The sequence below is a fragment of the Rhododendron vialii genome, chromosome 9a (genome assembly GCF_030253575.1).
Source record: "Rhododendron vialii isolate Sample 1 chromosome 9a, ASM3025357v1".
Lineage (NCBI taxonomy): Eukaryota > Viridiplantae > Streptophyta > Magnoliopsida > Ericales > Ericaceae > Rhododendron > Rhododendron vialii.
Window position 1 is genome coordinate 26,307,880 of NC_080565.1, and position 22,491 is coordinate 26,330,370.

Here is a 22,491-nt window from a genome sequence, read left to right on the forward strand (position 1 = left end):
AGGATAAAAAAAAAAAATGAAGTGTAGTTATAAAAATGGGAATGTAAAAATCACCACCAAAACTATTTGTCATTTAAAAATTAAAAAAAAACCCAAACCATGTGGTTGACCCTGATGATCTTAATTGTTGGTAAATGCTTGACATGTCCCAATCCAAGACCCGGCCTCTGACATGTTGGAAAGGACAATTTAATTAAGCCGGTTGCTTGCCTTTTGAAGAAACTGGAGTAGCAGAATCTACTGGTCATGCAACACGTATGATATCGGCCAGAGTGGGAAAATGCTTTCATGGATATAGTATAAGACTTCTAGTTGCCCAGGCCAGGATTCTGCATCTGTCAGTTTTTCAGTTCCCTTATACACTAGTACGTACTAGTGAACTAAACTTCCATCATCTTTGTCTCTTCCTTCCTTGTACGTACTAGTAATTTTTTGGTGCAACGGAATACTAATCTTCTTCTCTTTTTAAGAAGGTTATATTAGCTCACTTTTCTGAGTTTTCTCCCTATTTCCTCTTTTTAACAAGGTTATGCAATCTCTCCCCTTCCCATTCTGTTCTCGAAGCCCAGAGGTTTGCTCCCTCGCAAGGTTAAATTAAGCTCTAAATTTTTTATGTACAATTTATATAATTAAGTGGAGTACTCAATCTCTCTCCCCTTCACATTCTGTTCTCTGCTATATGTTTCAACATCATGTAACTAGTGTTTTCCTTTTTCTTTTTTTCCTTTGATTTTCTCGATATACCCTTGTTGAGTTATTAAAAGTTTTCTCATATGATTAAAAGCGTAAAGTCATATAAATAGGCTTTGTCGTGAGCGTTATTAATTCTTTGTCGTGGTCTTCTATTGAATAACACTAATTAATGTATAAGAAAACTCTTTGGTTGAAACTGGGGCTGGCACTCGGGGATGGAGTTATAGACGGTACGATTGTAATATATTGGGCCAGTCCCCACTCCCCACAGATGTTCGAATGGGCAGTGGTTCTCCTATCCTATTATAATATTACTCCGTATGTGAAAAGACTAATTAATGAGAAGGAGAAGAATATTTGCAAAAATAAATAATAAAAAATATAGGACATCAGCATTCTGAGGTTTGAATGGGCAGTGGTTCTCACATGGGATAATTATGAGTTAGTTGAGATAAAAGGAAGGGGAAAAAAAGGGAGGAGTACATTTACGAGAGCGACAAGAATCGAAGAGGTTCATCCATATCTATCCAATTGAGTTGCATCTCTTCACTGTTGGGGGACCCTGAAAATGAGTCCACAGGGAGGAGTACATTTACCATTTTTCAAATTTATATTATTTTACATTAAATGAAGGGGTTGAACTCATCCACAATTTGGCGACATACTTTGTGGTGAGATTCGCACTAGTGAGACAATTCCACCGAAATAATTACACCTAACTTACTATAGATGTATGTACCATTTCTCAAAATGAATACGCAAATAGGCCATACCACATATCTAGAAACTATTGCCCAAAGCACCACATAACAACTACCAGATATAAAAAGTTTAGGAAAGTACTATAATATATATATTTCCTTTGTCCCTTTTTCAGAATTTAATATTTTATTTTTGGTTATCATTTAATAACTGTTCATTTTGTAAAGTTAGTAGGTAAAAGTTGCTTTCATTTTTCATTTTGCCCCTAAAAGTATATTTCAATTTGAAAAGTTAGTGAATAAAAAGTATAATGATGATGTCTTCATAGATGGTAAATAGGAAAAATGGAGATAAACGTTTATGTGAAAAATATAATGATGATGTCTTTTTAATAAATTGAAGTTATGAAGCAAGACACCAAAAAATGGACAAGACACCTAAAAATGGACGAAGAGAGTACTTTTTTTTTTAAAGAAGACAATAAGTTTAATCTAGTCTAATATAAGGGATTGGGGAGGGCGTGGATTCGGTGGGGTTTGAAACCACAACATAATAAGTTTAATCTAGTCTAACATCGGACTGCTCCGAAAACAGTTGTGTCCAGAAGTCGTGTTCTTAGACTTTTTTTTATTGTAGAATGTGTCTTTCTATTATTTTCTGTTTTTCTGGTATGTGTATACTTACGTGCATGAGTTTTGGTTTGGAAATTGACTGCTTGATGAGCATGTGGATCTCGTGCGGGGACAGTTTAGAGGAAGAAAGATGGGTGAGGGACTGTGTGGCATGTCTAAAGTCTTCTCTCTTGGATTAATCAAATGGTCAAACACTATTATAATTAACTTCAAATTAACCACTTCACCATATAGTATCCGGAAATTAAGCACGTAAACGTGATTAATTTTAGGATAGCCATGTTAATTAACAAGCTACTATATATAGTACGTGCGGTATTGCTTATTGGCCAGAATCCACACCGTCAAAACTTGTCCAATATAATATCTGTGAGTTCATTGGGAGCGAGAAGTCTTGATTGATGGGATTAAATTTTACGCATGCAAAGTTATACATGACATATACTATATGTCCTTTGGAAAATACAGAAAATTAATTAATATCTAATGACAATTAATACAAAATATATATACATAATAGATTCATTTGATATTCGCTTAAAGATCTCTTTGAGTTAATGACAATTAAGCAAGGTCCTCATATCCTATAGCCATAGAGGAAATAGGCAAAGTATTAAACATGAAAAATTTACGCTGCTAACGCACACGCGAGCAAGTGGAGCAGAGTGCAATTGATGCCTCTATTTATACTCTTAAGCACATGACATGGTTCGATTTCTGTAAGCACTCATCATTCTCATCAAATCCCCTAGGATAAAGTAGATTAGGTTTAACGAATGATAAAAAAAAACACACACACGCGCTAACACACAGCATGTGCGTATTGTTGACATTTTCCTTTTAAACTATATGGAGTAATTTCTTAATTCAGTGTGTTTCTTTAATGTGAAAAACAAAAAGGAAAGACCTTGTCTTGGGAAATCGCCTTTAGCCGACAGATTCAACCTTAACAGTTCAAAAAAATAAATTAAAAAAATATAGATCCAACCTTAATTTACACAAAGTGGCTCACGTTTTCACGCTAATTAATTAACTGAATCTTTACCATTACACGCAGGAAGGCCCCTCGTATAATATGATGTCTTCGAGTAACGCATTCGGAAGCAGGGATGGCAACTTTTTCCGTACGTCCTATCCGCGTCCTTGTTATGATCAGCCGAGTATTTTTCCGATCCGATAAGTAAATCAGACCGAGTTGGTATTTGCTTTCCCGTCTCAGTTTTAACCGACCGGCGGACTCCGTTTCAAACCTAATAATAGATTGCATTGATGAATATATTGCATTTCTTTTGTGTAGATCAGATCAACATCCTAATCATCCTCATTATTATGATAGGTAGATGATTGATGGTATATGAAGAGGTCCTCTTCCCACCCGTTACAAAATAAAAAATAAAAAAATTTATTCAGCTTGTTCCATCTGTCCATGATTATCTGAAACCTAAAGAGCTTGCTCGCCGCCAAGGGCTGGCGTTGACTGATGATGATGAATTGATGATTACCTAAGCTTTGGAGAATGACATTACTATGAATTGATGATTATACTTCAGACTGAATCTGCTAAAGAGCTTGCTCTCAAGTTACGGTTGGATCATCAATATCTATTTGTAAAATCCTGATTTTTTAAAATTCTAGTCACATGATCTGAATAGGAACTCGACACTTCAATTTAATTCTAATAGTAAGTTAAGACTATGCGAAGTGAATCGTGGTCTGGATAAGCATGTGAATCCCAATTTAATTTTGTCCCAATTTAATTTTGTAATTACTAGGGTATAATTGAGTTACATCTTTACATGGTACGAGTTACCCGAAGTCGGAATTTTTCCACTGCCACAATAGTCCTCATATTTTTATTAGTCTATGTTGAATTTATGAGAATTTTCGCAGACTGGAATTTGGACGCGATCGGACAGAAGTTGTGACAATTAGATGCACAATGCCATGTGTCTCATGTTATTCAAATGGAATGACACGTGGGTGGTTATTCAGCATAAGCTTCTTAATATGTGATAGCTATGATATATTCTAGGGAATTTAAGGGAACTAAAGACAAAAACAAAAACAAAAAAAAAAGAAAACACAAAGAGAAAGAAGCAGCAGCAGCACGGCTCATGTTCCTCCAACCTCTCACGCCGACTGCCGGCTGTCGTTCCGTTCATATTTCATCGGAATCTCTCTCCTTTTTCTCACGGTAAACTTCATTTCTCAGTCCCTAGGTTACATAAGAGTAGGAAAAAAAAATGTATTTGTAGTGTAACCCATAACCATTTGCATCTCAAAATTAGAATTATTATTTCCAGAACAGGGACTTGTCGCTGGGGTTCGGACTAGCGACGAATTAAACCCCAAATGAGAGTCTTAGAAACTTGAATTGAACTTCCCGGCTGCTTACTAGAACACCACGTGCGAACTCCCGAACCAAACCCAGTGATCTGATTGTTCTATTTGGGTCTTGAAATATCTATACTATTAGCCTCTGAGTTATGGAGAAAGACGTAGTGTAGCCAATTGGAATTCTATGATCGCCCAACTCCTCAAATTGTGTCTGTTCAGTCCCCTAACCTTCATAAACTTCTTTTGTCGATATGGTGATTTTGGTTAACCCTCAATTGAGGTCCTAAAAGGTCATATTCCGACGTCACAAGCTAGTACTATTACGGGTCCTACATGGGTGTACTAATTTAGACAAATTACTGAGCAATATTTATGTGTTAGTGACAATCAATGCATTTCTACTTAGGTACCAGTTCAATGAAGTATCTCACATACATGATGAATTAAGCACTTCTTAAAGGTGAGTTGCGCATACCTTAGTTACATGTATTTTCTAAAATTTGGAATGAGATGCCATTGCTTGATTTTGCTGGAAAATATGAAATTTGAACTTCCTACTTGGTTTAATTGATGTTAATGCATGCGATGATTGGTTTATAAATCTTTTGAGTTTCAGTTAAATTAGACCATGGCAATATGTTTTAAAAACTTGAATTTTACTGGTTGCTAGTACATGCTCGTGATAATATGATTCATTCGAACGGTATCCTGAGCGCTAGGGGACGGGTAAAGATACTAGTGGCGTGAAGTAATAAGGTAGGAGATGCAGCCAGGCATCACCGGGTAATGATATCTTACCACTCTTCAATGGGGTCGCTCCCCAACCGACTGGCAAAAATACCGTTGAATGCTATTATCGCTCAAAAGTGCAAAAGTTGAAAGAAAAATGAATTGAAAAGGATCCATCTTTTGGACCAATAAATGAGCTTATGGATCAAAATGCACGTACTGGAGAATTTGATGGGAATATTGGGAATGTTGCCTTGCTCTTGAATTGTTTTACTAAGTGAGATATTTCCATGGTCAAACTTGTAACTTTGGTATACGTTTCTGACCCGAGCTTCGGCTTATGAAAACCTTTTTCCAATTTTTCAGGTTAAGGTAGATAGCAAGTTGTGGCTGAACGAGGTGTTAGAATAACCGTAGATAATCGTGTATTGTCTAATGGTTTGTAACTATTATACTTGTACATTTAGAAGCTCTGGATTATCTTATTTATTCTACGCTTCCACATACTTTGCTTATATGGTTTAAAATGACGCCGATGTTAGAAATCCCTAAACTAGAATATGTGCAGGCCTTCGGCGACTTAACACCCGCTTGGCCGGTCTTGACTTCCAAGGTAGTTTTTAGGTCGTGACACTATTTTTCTTATTAAACACTCTAAAGAGAGCAAAGTTATTATTAGTGTAAATTACGACGGTGAATGGGGACCCAACTTGTTACCCAACCCCCAACACCGACCTAATTTTTTTCGCTCCGACTCCACCGCAATATGAATGGAGGCGGGGACGGATTTGACTTCAAATGGCCCAATTTCCATGCCTATTAGGATGAGGACCCGCAAAGAGGTAGATATATGCATGGCAAGAGAGGGAGAGATATATTTCACTTTTTGTTAAAGGCAAAAAATTTCATTAATCTTAAAATTGTTAAAAGATTAATAGGAGCAAGGAAAAAGCATCCATGTTCAAAGAACACTTCTGCCCACTTCTTCACTAAATAGCTAATTAAAGTAGGTGTACCTTTGGGTTTGACAATGTTTAAATGAATTAGCATTGGGAAAAAAGTAGCTTATTTAATCCCATTTTGACTATTGGGAGATGGAATTACTGGGTGATAGTCAACTTAAAGAGGTGGGGTTGGTCATTTTTTATGTTGTAGCAAAAAGAGCTCAAGGACACCAAACTAATCATCAGTTTGAATTTTGTTTTTTAACGGCAACTTTTTTTTATTAATCTTTGAAATTGTTACAAAGATTAAAGGAATAAGGATTTGACAGCATCATCGTATCTCTGAAAAGAAACAATTCTGTGTCCAAGAATCCGATACCTGAATCTGAAATTGGCAAGATACCAACCAAGGAAACACTCATTTGAACAAGCCCGCACCTAAAAGCCCAGAAGGCCAAAACACCTATTAGGCCAAGCCCAAAACCTTAAAAAAAAAACCCCTAACCCTACCAACATCATCATCAGTTTGAATGTTAGTTTGCAAAACATCAGCAGCACTACATACAAAAATGAAACTGTCTGCAAATATGTACTCATCTTCGGTTCATCACCAATCACTTTCTGCCTTTTCTTGAATTTGGGGAGGACTTTGTACATGTAAAAACGGTCATACAAAAAAATGTATGAGAACTCCTATAGTTTCACATAAGAATTTGTAATTTTTTCGTACCCCAAGGGTACGTTTGATGTTGAGCTTGGCAGTGGCGGATCCAGATCTTCATGGAGTCAACTTATCAATCATAATCGCACAATTTTAAAACCAAATAAATTGTAGGGCCTCCACTTTGAAGTTTGCATACAAAACGTCTATCCATCCGGACACATTCCGCACCTAACTTTGTCAAGCATTTGGAGAAGAAGAAAATTCCAAATGGTTCAATCCCCTCTGTCACAAATATATTTTTGAAGACTATGACCCTCGTAAGTGTATTGCATGGTCACATGACCTACATGACCTATATATCGACAAATTGTCTCATTGCAATTTTTTCACCTACTACATGGATTTTCAGAAGAATACGTACATATATTGAAGCCTACATATCAAAGTCTGTTGTGTGAGGCCCTAAGAAATAAGTGGGCTAGGTTCAAGGCTGGTATAGGGTCCTTGTCCTTGATGCAGTCCAATATTCTAGAAATATTAAAATTTTATTTTATAATTTCTTTAATTAGTATTTTATTAGAAATCTTTCCACTCTAGCATAAATTGCCTAAAATAATCTTTTTTTTTGCTCGACAAACGGAACATTTTTAATAAAACTCGAAAGGGGTACATCGAGGAAATTCAACCTAAGCCTAAGCTTTGGTTGAACCCAAAATTACAAACACATCCAACCAACAGTTGGAGACTCTCCTCAGAATTGGGTTATAATTTCAGTTTGCGGATACCATCTAAGAAAATCTTGAACTCCTCAACGGTGTAGACCTTGATGTCAAACTTCGCCTTCATCCACATCGCCACTCTAGTTTTTACTAAATCCCCCACCTCCCACGGTTGTTTCGTAGAACTGTTGAAGATAATATCATTCCTTGCCTAAAATAATCTTACTTAGGTTGATTCTATTTCCTTTCTATTATTTTATTGTTCTCAAAGACTTAGATTTAGCTTTTGATTGTTTTAGTTCCTTTTTAGTTTTTTAAGGTAGAATGCTATCATCATAAATAAGGATGTAAGTCTTACGGCAAGATGGTTTTTATTGATTGATGAAAAAATCGAGATTAATTCTCAAATTCATTTGTTCAAAGAGAGAGTATCTCTCAAACATTATTATTGTTTCTTGTTGCAAATAGTTTCGTAAAAAAAGGCAGCACTGCATCAATTGGTATCAAAGCCCAAGTTTCAATACTGACTATGGCCAAGAGACGTATTGGAGTTCAAGGTAATGGACGAGGGGGTACAACAGCTAGTGTTGATGAAGCCTACGAGCGAGATGAGGTTGCTCGAGATGCTCGAATGGAGGAAGGGCTTGCTGACATCAAAGCAATGCTTAGAGGTCTTGTCTATCGCATGGAGGCTTTAGAAGTTGCAAACTAGCCTCGCTATCGTCCTGTTGGACCTAAGCTTCCGACAGAGGGAGTTTTTATAGATGATGAAGGTTCCAATCTTTTTGGTGGCTACCGCCAACAACGAGGGCAGATTAGCGACGTTGTGGCTCGCACCCGCGACTCACGTTACGTTACTGGGAAAGCAGTATGAAGATTGACTTGCCTGGGTTTAAGGGAGATATGACGCTGAAGGAGTTCCTTGACTGGATGAATGCCACGAACGAAATCCTGGATTTCAAAGAGGTCCCTGAGGAGAGGAGGGTCCCTCTTGTGGCTGCCAGATTCAGAAAATGTGAAAGAACTCATTACAAGGCCGTCTATTTCATAAGCAAACATACGAGTTGTTTTTAACACTTATCAAATGCTCGATCAAAATAATCTATATAAAATATGTTCTTCTCCGTATGAGATATATATACGAGATCAACGGTTCAAATCATTACGGAACGGGATGGGGCTAGCAAAGGTAGAATATGGAGAGAAATGTGAATTAATATTAGGATGGAGATTCTCGAGGGGAGCTAACCCCAATCATGTGCATACATGAATCTTTGCCCATTTTTTTCAACACCTAAGTTTCGTGGAGGGGAAATGATAATACTGTTTTCTTTGACTAACAGGTTGAACGTACCTCATTTAGTACAATACAATGTGACCCATCATATTGCCAGTAATTTAAAAACATCAAAATCAAATTTTGTGGTGAATAAAAAGGAAGGACACATCGTTCTCAGAGTTTTAATTCAAGCCAACGACTTTCATACGAAAATCAATTTAGTACGCACCGTATTGTGTGGGCATCAATTGATGGAATTGAACGATGTGGGTCATCTTGTTTAAATCCTAAATTTCAACGAAAAAAATGTGATCTCCGAATCTTCCGGATTAGAAATCACGGCAATGTTTTGAGTCCTTTTGTCAAAGAAAGGTTCAGCCGTTTTTGTCACTTATATATCCACCGACGATTACATCTTCAGCAGGTACGTACCTGCTCATGGTTGTTATTCCCTCCTTCTTTAAGACTAAAGTTCCGCTAAGATTTTTTTGTTTTGTCCTTATTTAAATTTTTTTTTTGTGCTTGTTAGCTTTGCGTACAATTTTTTTTTTCAGATTTTTTGGGCTTTATCTTAGATATTTCAAAATATATTTTGGATAAAAGTCATAATTTTTTACTTTCCGATTTGTTTTGATGAGACGAATCAATAATCCACCAAATTTAGGCGCAAAACTAACAAAAGCAAAGAAAAAAAAATTGAATAAGAACAAAACAAAAAAAACCCAAAAATCTCTTAGCGGAACTTAGCCTAAATAAGTTTCCGGCCCACAAATCTAGGTTTTTAAAAAGATGCATTTTTTGCATTTGAAATTTCTATCTATTGATTTGTGAAATTTTTTTTACCAAAAAATGTATTTTTTTAAAGGTCTAAATTTGCGAGACACTTATTTAAGGACAAAGAGAGTATGTCAATAGAATCGCCAACTAAGGGAAATAAGGGTACGCTCCCTCCTAAGATTTCAAGTTCGAAACTTATTTGGTGCAATTAACTCTTGTGGAGTCATTTCATATAGATCTCTTTTTTTTGGTCAAACTTATTTAGTTTTGCCCAATGAAATTTAAGCCCGCCGGTTGCCCCGCCCTGCTTTTGACTTCAATTTATGATAGGTAGCCCGGCCTGTCAAAAAAAAATGCATCTTTTTAAAAAACCTAGCGGGCAGGCTTGGGCAGTGACTTAGCGGGCAAGGCCGGCCCGGCCCGATGATGACCCTTACCTAGGACGTACTATGATGTGCTCTATTCGACGTCCCACATTGTCGATTCCTAACAAACTCGGCATTATATATATATTTTTTAATCTTGGGAGGGCATTTAAGATGCCAAATAGTGATAAATTTTTCAAGAGGGCTGATTGATGAATTATTTGGACACGTGAAATATTGTTGATTTATCGCGCAAGCCAAACAAGGAAAAAGATATTTCGAGCTCATTTTCAGTCTGGTCTTTTTCCAAAAAATGCATTCTACAGAAAACATACATTTTAATTCCCTTCAAATCTTTTGTCCTAAAGTTTCGAAGGGAATCAAATCAAAAGTTCTTTTTCTTACCATTATGCTTTGGGTATGTCTCAAAATCAGAATCATTCCCTCTCCGGTTCTTTGCTTACGCCATCCCCAACTGTGTGGAAGAGTATTATTATCGGTCCAGATAACGGGTGTCCTATGGCACTCTTAACATTGTGATTTGTGCACTATTGTGTACTTGATTTCTTTTCCTCTTACTAGATGTCAACCTTTGTTCTTTTTATTTCATCTTGGAAATGATGTGCTAGATATGCTTGAGAGTCACATATATTTGCCTAATTTACCCTTTGCATGACCCACACAACTATCGAGAGAGAATTAGTTTTGAAGTATACTTTTTTTCTTTTTCTTTTCAAAAAGTTTATTCTTATCGCATGGTTTACCGCGCATTTGTACTGCACGACTAGTGGGCCTACCCCGGGTCCCACAAAAAATATAAAAAATTATTCATAAATTTAAAAATAATATTTTATGAGGCCCTGAAAAAAATAAGCTCCAACGAATATCAATAACTCTTTTTTTTTTTTTTAAGTTCATAGGTGCAAAACTGAATAGTTGAGCACTTTCTCTTATATGAATCCATAAAAAAAATACTTACCGATATTCGTTGGAACTGATTTTTTATAAAATCCCATAAAATATTATTTTAAAATTTATAGATATTTTTTTGTATTTTTGTGAGACTAGAAGTGGATCCCAGTAGCCATGCGGTACAAATGCGCAACAAAACCATGTGGTAAGGTAGCATGATTGTTTTTCTTTTTGAGGTAGTTGACAAGTCCAAGTTAGAGTTTCCAAGCCAAATTTACACAAATCAGATGAACTACACCTGAAGCCAAATATCTTGTATTTTAGAACTTGAACAACACCAAAAGTGCATAGAAATGCCTGAACACCGGAAGCCACAAATAAATCAACTAGTAAGTGCATAATTAAGTGAGAACTTGAATAACGCCAAAAATTCCATAAACCATCATGTTCCTGCTACGTTTCATTTTCACATGACATAATTTCAAAAAGACAAGGTATTATGACCCCGTATCAAGAATCATTCAACAGGCCACAACTAAAAATATATATATGGGCATTGATCTATTTTTGTTGCCCATCAACAAGGTCAAATCGTACGAGCAAATTAACATGATTATACAAAATGTAAGAACAAAAACAAGTTTAGGAGATAGGAGAAACAGAGAGTTTAGAAGAAGAAAAGGTGAAAAAGAAATGCCAGGGGAATTGGCACCTAAAGAGAGAGAGAGAGAAAAAGAAAAAAAAAAGGAACAAAGAAAAGAAGAAGAGGAGGAGGGTGGGGATGCTGGTCTCCCATTACTTTTTCTGGGTAAATGGTTATTTTGTCATTACTTACAAAATTAAGGGCAAACTTGTAAAACACGTTAGAAGCGCTTTGTGATGTCATTGTCCAGTACAGGGAGAATTGTAAAGCTTGTCAATGAACCCACATATCCGCTGCTATAGTGCATCCTGTAGCATTTGCCTATTATTATTCGCATCTTAGATGCCCTTCGAAGATAAAACATTGTGAAGCGCATTGTCAAAAATGCTTTTGCAACGAAAGAAAATTTATTCTCCAGAAAGTGCTCTAAATCTCTATTATGTGGGCTCCGTTTGTTTCAACGTAAAATATTTTACTTATTTTTCAGTGTTTGTTGGACAAAAAAAAAGGAAAATATTTTCGGGTGTAAATTATTTTCCATCATCCGGCGTAAAATGACTTACCTAGGAAATGACGGTAAGTTGTTTTCCCTTTGTCTCAGACATGAAGTTTCGGAAGTGTCCAGTAGCTAGCTTTTTCCCTTTCCGAAATTGGACCCCAATAGTTCACCAACATGAGGAATCTCTCTCTCTCTCTCTCCATAGCAATTTCTGTGTCTCTCTACAAAGTTATACCTAGAAACTCTGTACTTCTCTCTCTGCAATTGTGATTAGTCAAAATCATTTACAAATAATTTTAACTCCAACCAAACAACGGAAAACACAAGTAAAAACAAACATTTTACGCAAAATCATTTTACATGAATTTTAAATATTTTAGATCGAAACAAACGGAGCCGTTATGTCTGCAAATCTGAGATTAAATCTGTAGAGCATCTTCTCTTTTGATGCGAATGGATGACAAATGTTTGGAGGAACAGAACAGTGGTCTCTTTTTATTAGAAGAATGGCAGAAGGTCATGTTGTTAACTGGTAATGGAGATCAGTTCACCCAGACGCAAATCTGCTGGGGCGTTTGGAAGCAAAGGAATGAGTGGATCTTCTCCAATGGCGATCCAAAATCATAGAGGGTGTTGCATTTGGCTGCAGCTTATGCACAGCGGGATAGCCTAGCCCAATCCGTTCAATAGGGGATAGCGATGACCACAAATGGAAATTCAACAGTGATGGCACCTACAACCCATCAGATAATAAGTCCGCAACTTTTGCAGTCATTATCTGAGATTCCAAGGCGGTAGTTATGGATGTGTGCCATGGGAGAATTAAGGTTTCGTCAGCGCATGCGGCTGAGGCATCGACCCTTCACGTGGCTTGTTCTTTGGCCAGAATGTGAGGAATTAGGGAAGCAATCATTTTTTTTTTTTTTTTGATCATCAAAAGGGTGAAAGGGGGCGACCAGCATAGCAACTCCTCCCTGAGCGTGACCATAGAAGCTCCCGACCTGCCGTGGAATGTCCAGTTCGAGCCATAGCTACCGTCCGGGGGGACAAGGCGTCACCACGGCACCACCTGGTGCACAGCGGCAAGAAATCCCCCTCTTCGGTCCAACTACGGGTTCGAATCAAAGCCTTTAATGGCACTAGCGCGTACCTGCACACATGTGCCTCCCGGGGCTCGAACCTACGCAGTTGTTAAAGAGAGGTGGTGACTCCCACCAACTGGGCTACCACCTTGGTGGTTAGGGAAGCAATCTTTGAATCGGGTTGTTTCAACCTTGTTCAGATGTTGCAGCCAAGGTCTAGTGTGACAAATTGGAGTGTTAAGGCCATTATCGAGGATATAGTTTCGCCCACTAAAGATATGGTTCATGCTTTTGTTTGGTGTAAGAGTTGCAAATGAATGTGCTAACACGTTTGCTAGCAAATGTAGGAAAGGGGACAGGGGATGCTGCCGAGGACATCCCTGCCCATGTTTTCCCCCTCATAATCTCCAAAGTGTTCTCCGTAATCTGGTCAATAGGGATATCAAATGGAGTAGTAAAGTTTCTGCCTTTCAAAGAAAAAAAAATGATCTTTTGTCCCAAAAAAAAAAAATTCGATATCGTCTCAATACTTGTTTTAGTTACTAGTTTTTCTTCGGTTTTTTTTTTTGATTGCCAAGAGGGGAACATAAAATTCTACTATAGTTATTAGTAGATTGTCAAGAAAATATTAACATGGCTAATTTGTCCAACAGAAGTTTTCTGAATTTTGCTACCCAAAATCTCTCAGACTCGATCACGGTTTCATCTGTCCTGTTCAAATCCAAGAAATTGAAAGAAGCTGCAGATTTCTGAAAACAAAGAGCGAGCAATGGCAATTAAATAGCAACCTATTATTCACAAAGGAATTATTCAGTAGTTTATTCACACAAGCTACAAATAAACCACCAGATGACCAATCCGAAAGCTAAATTATAGGAATTTTCATTTCAAAACCAAGAACTTGGGTTCCCATCTTGCAATTTTACTATAGAAAATCAAGCACTAATTGGATCTAAAAATATGCTAATTATAAATTGTTAAACCTCAAAACAACCAACACACTGAACATAATTTCTTCCTCAATTTAGCGCTTACCAGCACTAGTGCTGTACTTAGCGTCTTACCAATGACAAAAACAGCACAAAACACAGAAAAACGGGGGATTATGTCAGGTAAACAGTTTTCTTTAATAACCAGTTATTCAGATCTGCTTGAGCGCACATGAGTCAATGCACTATATACGCACGTGAAGTTCAGAAGGAATTGGGTGTGCCTTTGTCAGGTAGGAAGAGTAACGAGGGCATGTCTTAGTGTGTTTCATTTTGCAAGGATTTGGAGAGACAACAAAATATGTGTCCTTAAGGTAAAGCAGGAATCTAAAGACAAATCATTCATACTTTATATCAGTGATTATGCATACCTACATGGTAAACTTAAATCCTTCGACATACTTCGCAAAACGAACTTTCTCTAACGATGTTGGATCTATGTATATCCTTATTCAAGTGTCCGACATGGGTACTTGCGCAATTAAAAAAGTTGTGTAGCTTGAGTGTTTGTCCGTGTTGGAGTTTGTCCCACATAGGTTAATTATCTCCTCCAAAACTAATATATGAGTCCGGACAGCCTCTCCACTCATTGCCAATTGGTTTTGAGTTGGATGCTTTAACATAGTATGAGAGCTAGGGTTTCGGAGAATTTGTTCCCCCTTGTTTTTGCCATAAGTGCACCGGTGTTTTTTGTGATCCATGTGTTATGGATCGTTTGTTTACCTCTCCATGTGCGAGTCGGGGGTTGCATATATAGGGGAGTGTTGGAGTTTGTCCCACATAGGTTAATTATCTCCTCCAAAACTAGTATAAGAGCCTAGGCAGCCTCTCCACTCATTACCAATTGGTTTTGAGTTGGATGCTTTAATAGTCAGCAAAAGCACTTTTATATGAGCATAATTCAAGACTGCTAGCTTGGTGGAGTGGTAGTTGGATGCCTAATGATCTACCACAAACTTATCTCATGTGTTTACTGGTAGGTTATACTTCAGATTCCAAAAAAATGCAATAATGAAGATTAGATACTAGGACTTTAGTGCAACTGAGTGTCATCATCATGCAGACCATCCCATCAAGATTACCTTATACTGATGCAAACATTGCCTAAATAAACCATACTAATCCGCAACCCTGATGGCAACAAGCCAAAAGTAAAAAGAAGAATGCAAGAAACTTTACAGTATTAGACTTACCGTAAAAGTCTAGTGAGTTGGAACTTGTACCAGCACGCAACAACCCTCGTTGAAAATTTTTGTGATTTGGCGCCGCCTAACAAACTTTATTGGTGCGTGTTTCACTTCAGCTACAGATTTTAGTCAGATTAGAGCTCAACATTTGGCTTGGATTGGCCAACTGTGCTCGTCTGAATACCAATCACATATATCAGAATAAATGGGATGAGTTTGGGCCTAGAGTTGGTATTCAAACAAATGTAAAATCACAGTGTTAAAGAACATGTAACAAATGAATTTTCCCTTTACCATAGAGAGTGATGACAAAATTCTCACTACAGTTTTGATTCCAACTTAACATCATTTCTTACCTTAATCAACAGAAGATCTGCCACTTGAAACTGCATAACCATTGGCAGGAGTGAGTTGTATATTACTAATTTGGTTTCTGCGGAGGGAATTTGGGTCTATTCCTGCCTTATGAGCTGCAATAACACCTATAGCTTCCCAATAGTTTGAGACCTTGACCTGAAAGAGAAGTCCCACACATTTCAATTATTAAGCTCGGAATCAGTCCAACGGAAAACTAGTCGCAAATAATAGTCCTTAGTTGAATACTAAGAATGCTTTGACATTCACAAGTTTGATCTAATCAAAAATGCAGTGCCCACTTTTATTCAAAATCACATATATTTGCACGTTTTTCAATGGACCCATTCCACCTCATTGGAAAGCATGTGATACACGTTACTTCAAAGCATCAGTATCGTAATTAGGGATACTCACAGCATAATCTGATATTGTGATCTTTAGAGATTTTCAACTACTGTGTCTAAAGAAGTCACTTCATCCTGAAAAAAACTTTTGACAATGATACATCATACATCACATCAACATAATGATAATGTTAGAGTCATGGTAAACTTAGTGACCTAACTTGCCCACCTAGATTGGTGACCCCACTTCCAGAAAGCGAATTGACGAATTTAGTGAAAATTCAAGTTAAATAGCTCTATTTATGTCAAATCTGCTAACTCAGAATGAGTTTTACTTCAACCAATAGCTTTATTGCCTTATTCAAAGATTTCCTATATCCATACACGAGAGGCGCAAGTGAAGATCTTGCGGTCTTGCTTGTGCTTTTGCTCCTGCTCCCTCTTCATGAATTGATTACTAACATGGTAACTTCAAATTTCATAATTTTGTTTTACAAAACTCAAAAGGACAAACCAAAAAGAAACAAAATAATGCAGATTATTTAATGCTTACCGCTTCAATTCCAAATTTGTCTGGTGTATCGTGGAGAACTGTTTCATTCTCCTCCACGGTAATTATAAGTGGCTGTACCAAAGTCACCGTTAGTAACATGAAGATATCAGCAACTGAAAGATAATTTCTTGTGAGAAAGCAAAATGACGTATTGCAGGACTACATGACGAGAACAAGTCATCGGGACCAAACTGATTTTTTCAGATTCATTGTAACACTTTAAATTATGAAATGAGAACAGCTACTGCATAAAACGTTTTACCTTGTTCTGTTGATATTTCGCAAATGCAAGAACACCATCCCCGCCACAAGCATCTGCTGGAAGAATGACACTGTCTACATCACTTGCCAATATGCAACCCATTTCTAAGGAACCAGAGCTCTTCACTATATACTGTGGTGCATTACTCAGCCCAGCGAGCACACATGGCAAGAATGTGTATCCTATCTGTGGCATTGGATTGAAATTCAGCTTTTCCAATACAGAGAAATCGAGGGATGCAGTACAGGATTGAGAATACATCACTCTAACAATCAGTAGGCATGGTAGGCATGCTTGTTCATTTGCTGGGTGAGAACAGGGAAAACCACTAAACTGTTCTTCATTTCACTGTTTTATCTGTTTAATTTAAGTGCATACACTATACACATAATGAAGATACTGATAATGTTGTGTGAAGGCCTGAAGCAATATGCATGTTTTTGGAAAAATACCAAGTTGTAGTATTCTTATTCAGTTTGTCATGCCTGAAGACATAATTCAGAATAAATTCTTTCTAGTATACGAGACAGCACAACAAAATTATTATATGCTGACAACACTGTATTTACAGCATTTTACAATTTTGCCTGAACCTCTAGTAAGACATCTTTCCAGGATATAGCCTTTCAAGTTCTCTTACAAAAAAGGGGGGGGGGGGGGGGGGGGGGGGGGGGAGGAGAGAATAAAACAAAAGCCGCCAATCTCACCATTCAGAAACTAAATACTGATTATTTATCAGCAAATTGATATCCTTGGACCTTGAGCAATTAATGCAACGTCTACAAGTGTTTTAATAACGGAACCATGAAGCCTTTGTTGTAAGGGACAGTGTTCTTATGGTCTTCCAACGCAAATCCCCTCAAATAAAGTCCACAACTTGATAGGAAATAGGCAATGACGGAGCTTAACATATGTCATATTTTGATTATATTACACACATAATCCAGGGTTCAAAAAATTTTAGGGCATTTTCTGAGAGCACTAAGTTCTTTGTTTCTGTGAAGAATCTACTCACCTCTTCAGCAGCTGATTTTGGACAGAGTGACTTGCTTAGAGGAAGGGGAGAAAGAGCAGGAGCATGCGCACAAGGAATTTGGAATTCCTTCACAACTAGATGGCTTATAATTGCTTCCACCCCAGCCAAAACATCTATTCCCTGCACAGTAAGTAAACACATGAAGTCATGAACACAGATTACAACGTCCACAGAACTGCTTGAGTGTCGTCTACGTGGCAACTGGACATAAGCAATATGTAAAATATCTATACCCAGTCCAGTACATAAGACATAAATGATGAATGCATGATATTAGCTGCAAGTCTTGTGATCACCTAGCTGGTGAAAAATACTAATCAGGATCCCAGAAACATTACATTTACATGATGACTTTGGTGCTTGTTAATAAATCATACATGATAATACGAGCAAATTTTAGTTTGGGTAACCAATACAACAACCAATTTCCTAAAAGTTGGACTACGCAGCGCCTATGCACTTGGCGACCACCCAAAGCCTAGATTTTTGGGCCTAGGCATTCATTATGCATTTAGTACGTCAGTCAGCAATTTGTCAGCTAGGCAGGGATTAGTCAGCTAGGCGGGAATTAGGCCCCGTTCAGGTTCTTATTTTTTAAGTACTTATTTTCCGCTTTACGAGATAGGTCATTCTCTCACAATACATCACCTTTAATTCAAAAAATAAGTACTTATTCTTGTCGGTGGAACACATCCTTAGTCGGCTAATCAGCGACCAAACGGCAGTACATTAGTCGGGACTCAGTAGGGGATAAATCGGCTAGGCAGGGATTAGTCAGCTAGGTGGCAGGTCTATTTTGTAGTTTTTTTTTTTTTGGGGAGTTTTAGTTTTAATTCTTTTCTTCCTACCCCCTTATTTCATATCTTTTTTTTTGATCCGCCTTATGTCATATCTTACTCAAACTTTGGGGAGGTGGGAGACATTTTTTGAAAAATATAGAAAAACCGTATCTAGAGGCCCGATTAGTCCCTGACTAGTGATTTTTAGAACATTGACAACAACAACAATAATAGTACCCATGTAACGCCCAATCGAAGAAAAAAATGTCAAGGCCCAACTAAGATGGGAAAAAGGATATCCCGCTGAGAAGAATTCACATGTTTCTTCACATTCAGTTTGGAAGTCATTCATGGTCATAAGCATTTTTCCTTCTTAAGGAAGATAGGCTGCATATTCTTTCCTCATTGAAAACATTGAATATCCAGGGGTTCACAAATACAAGACAAAGTGCCTGAAAATAAGGACTAATGAATAGATGAACAAGCAATAAGATACAGCAGCAAATTCCTGACAAAACAAGATAATGAAGGACTTACTAAAAATGTGGGAAAATGTCTGCAGAATGTCAACAACCATTTATCCAATATGCATAACACATTTATAGCAGCTGCACATAACGACATAGCCCTACACGAAATGATAGTGGATTCTAGAGTGGCGCTAACATCAGAATCTTACCTAAAGTATAATCACCATACCATTCCTTGCCGATAATCATCCACATCTTGAATATCATCATCTGGAAACCGTGCCACAACTGCAATGGCATTCACTGATGATCTGTTAATTAGCGTATGTACAGCCCTCAATAACGAATCAGAGCCTTTTATCCTCCCTGTCGATTGCCCAGTCTTTAGATCAACCCATTTTTCCACCTGCAAAGATGTCTTAAGCATTAAGCAACAAGGTAAGCAAGGCCATTGGTAGAAAACTCTAACTATGGAAAAATCAAATAATTAAGAAGTAACCAGGAAATTTCCATCGTGAAAGACAATACAGAAGCGGCAAACATCTTTCTATCAATTGCCTAGCTAGAAGTGAAACTATACATGAAAACAACTTCAGATAAGATTAAACTTCGAAGTTACTGAGGATCATTTATCTATTTAAACTTTAAATGAGTTGTTCTTCCCTCCCTCAACATCAATATACAATGAAGATGTGCTATGAATGACTATATCTCAACAGACAAAGTACTATGCTCAGTAGGTTCATGGTTTATATTTCTGACCAAGAATCCTAGTAACCATCAAACGGACAACTAAGTCAGTGCCTGCATTATATGTCATGAAAAACTTGCTTCCCACAGCTTCTTTTATCTTCAGTTTATGGTCACTCAAGAAGAGGCCAAATAATGGGAAAGTTCTAAATTGAGTGATTGAGTCCATTAATGAATTTTGTAGCATGATGAGTTGATACCTGCAAAGGGGCATCGGTGACAATATATTCGACAACCGGCAATCCAAGGGAAGCCCTTGTAGCATCAACCACTTGTAGCTGACGAATGCGAAGCTCGTCTTCTATTGCAGCATCAAGAACCAATCCCACCTACTTTGCAAAAAAAAACTCAATATAGAGTCACAAGGTAAGAAGCAAGGATTGATACTGTTGACTGTTGGCACATGATATCTGATCATCAACAAGTGATGAAACATAAGTAAGAAACTACTAGAGCACACCTTGTTTTGATGCACTGGTTTTAATGCCCACAAACCTTCTGCAAACTGATCAAGAGCATGACCCTCAACGTACAAAACATTTGGCATTGACCAGTACAACATTGCTGCATTAAGAACCTGTAAAAAATTATGATTTACCAGAGAGAAGGAGTTACAGATTTGTATGCCTGATGTAGCAACCCTAACACGTTGGAAGCAGGGCCGGACGGGCTATAAAACAAAAGACGTTACTCCATTATTTAACGGACAAGTTTACCGACTTCACGTACTTTTGTCAACATCATACGTGTTGGACACAGACATGACACCCCACACTCCGAACAAGTGTCGGAGACATTTAAATGAGCATTAAAATTTTTAGTGGGCCATATCGAGGACACGGTAGGAAATCATTAGGAGGACAAAATACAATTCTAAAAGTAGAGTCACGGTCTCACTGTGGATGCTTCGTTTATGAATACTCATCGGGTGACTATTGTCATATATATATACGCATGTTATTATAATGCATATTCAATGTGTCCTTGTACCCTGTGTCATGTCGTGTTCTTATCCCCATTAAGAAGCATGTGCCAAATTTAGCAGAATAAATCACATCGTGCTATTACAGCTCATGACTTCTTCTTTTTTGGTAACTTATTATAGCTCATGACTTGCTACACTGCTAGAGTATAGTTGAGGCAATCGTGCATAGTTTTCATCAGATACACCAAAATTCTACACTGCTAAAGATGACCTAAATCTCACACTTGATCCATCCCATTTAACATCTGCCAAGCTTCAACTATAGAGTCTCATCAGTTTGTTATACCACGCTTGGCACCAAAAGGGCACCTTCCACCACCAGATTTCAAACCATATGATGCCCGCTTATTCTCGTTTGTCTGTTCGGATTCTACTTGGTACTATAAAAGTTGTACAAGCAAATAATTTTAGGGATTACAACAGCAACACAGAGAGAGAGAGAGAGAGAGAGAGAGAGAGAGAGAGAGAGAGAGAGAGAGAGAACGCAATACATTAGGGTGTGAGATAAGACAGTCAACGACGGAGGCAAGAGCACGAGCAACGGGGAGAGCATCGCCGGCAAAGCCACCAATGGAAGCGCCTATCCCTGTTGGCACTATCATCACGCTCGTGTACGGCCTCTTAAACTGCCCCAATCAACACGCTCACTTCAGTAGATCACCAACAATGTATATGTACACGTACGGTACACTTGGAAATGTACGAACCGCAATTGTATCTATTTGTGCTACATATAATAGAACAATAAAACTTGAAATTTGGCGAAGTGACTGACCTTGGTTGCCGGAAAACAGTTGGAACAGAAGATTCTGCGCGGCCGTGAGTGCGGCGGTAGGCCGGGGGCGGGGGGGTTTGGCAGGGTGTTGGTTAGCAGTGCCATCCGTTGTCGGCCGGAAGATTGCGTTCGCTTGGCGCTCTGTGCTGTGGTCTTGTGGAGGCCAGGAGCTGAGCAGACAGGATTTTTCTGTTTTCTTTTTCCTTTTTTTTTTAGGAAGGACAGGATTTTTCTTTTAGTAATTCACTCGTGTAATACCTACGGGTTAATTCCTATATAAGTATTGAATATCAACTTAACTTAAATTTGGAAGTTTGTTTATATATTTTTTTTTTCCACACTTTTTGGCCTAAAAAGTGGTTATTTTTCAAATTATTTGGATAAAAAAAAATTTACTTTTCTGATTCTTTTTGTCGAGACAAATTAATAACCCACAAAGATTTGACGCAAAACTAACAAATGTGAAAAAAAATTCAAATCAGAACAAAACTCCTAAATTTAAATTAAGATTAAATTAAGTTCATAAGAACGCAGACCAACTATGACCATTTTGTTTATTTTAGTCCACAAATTATTGTTTCTGCCTCTCACATCCTTAAGCATCTCCAAGGAAAGAAACAAAATATCACATAAGATATGTACTTTGACAACCCATATGACAAGTCGAAGAGTTATATGTTATAAGTGCATATTCCAGGGGCTCTTCAAATTGAAATACTCACCCGCTTTTTAAGTGAGTGGACTGATCGGATTCGGTCACCTTTATACAATTTTTCATTTGTTGATACAAGGCCAATTGCCATGTACTAATATTTTCTCATTTAATCTTCATGTCAACGGATTCAACTCCCTATTTTGTAAGTAATAACCTTTTGCTTTTATAAATTCGGAAAGAGAAATTTTTATTGCTAGATAATAGCGGGGCCAGAGTCTCTATAGTTGTCAAGAGCTAAAATTGAAAGTCAGGAGAGAGCAGACTTCTTTCAACTTTTCATCCTAATATCTTCATAGGAATTTATTTGCCACC

General features: G+C 37.6%; 1 protein-coding gene and 1 long non-coding RNA gene across 2 annotated transcripts; one reads left to right on the top strand and one right to left on the bottom strand.

The window, feature by feature from the left end:
• Positions 1 to 4,093: 4,093 nt before the first annotated feature.
• Positions 4,094 to 5,620, top strand: LOC131301905 (uncharacterized). Its single transcript, XR_009191461.1, has 3 exons — positions 4,094 to 4,221; positions 4,771 to 4,824; positions 5,460 to 5,620. It is a non-coding gene; the product is annotated as an uncharacterized LOC131301905 (long non-coding RNA).
• Positions 5,621 to 13,495: 7,875 nt separating this feature from the next.
• On the bottom strand, positions 13,496 to 21,678 carry LOC131302048 (uncharacterized). Its single transcript, XM_058328620.1, has 10 exons — positions 21,465 to 21,678; positions 21,181 to 21,315; positions 20,165 to 20,281; positions 19,905 to 20,033; positions 19,184 to 19,360; positions 17,685 to 17,825; positions 16,670 to 16,855; positions 16,408 to 16,479; positions 15,510 to 15,666; positions 13,496 to 13,726 (listed from the first exon to the last, which is right to left on the bottom strand). The coding sequence occupies exons 1-9, from the start codon at positions 21,567 to 21,569 to the stop codon at positions 15,511 to 15,513; spliced, it is 1,218 nt and encodes a 405-aa protein (XP_058184603.1). The 5' UTR covers positions 21,570 to 21,678; the 3' UTR covers positions 13,496 to 13,726; position 15,510.
• Positions 21,679 to 22,491: the final 813 nt, after the last annotated feature.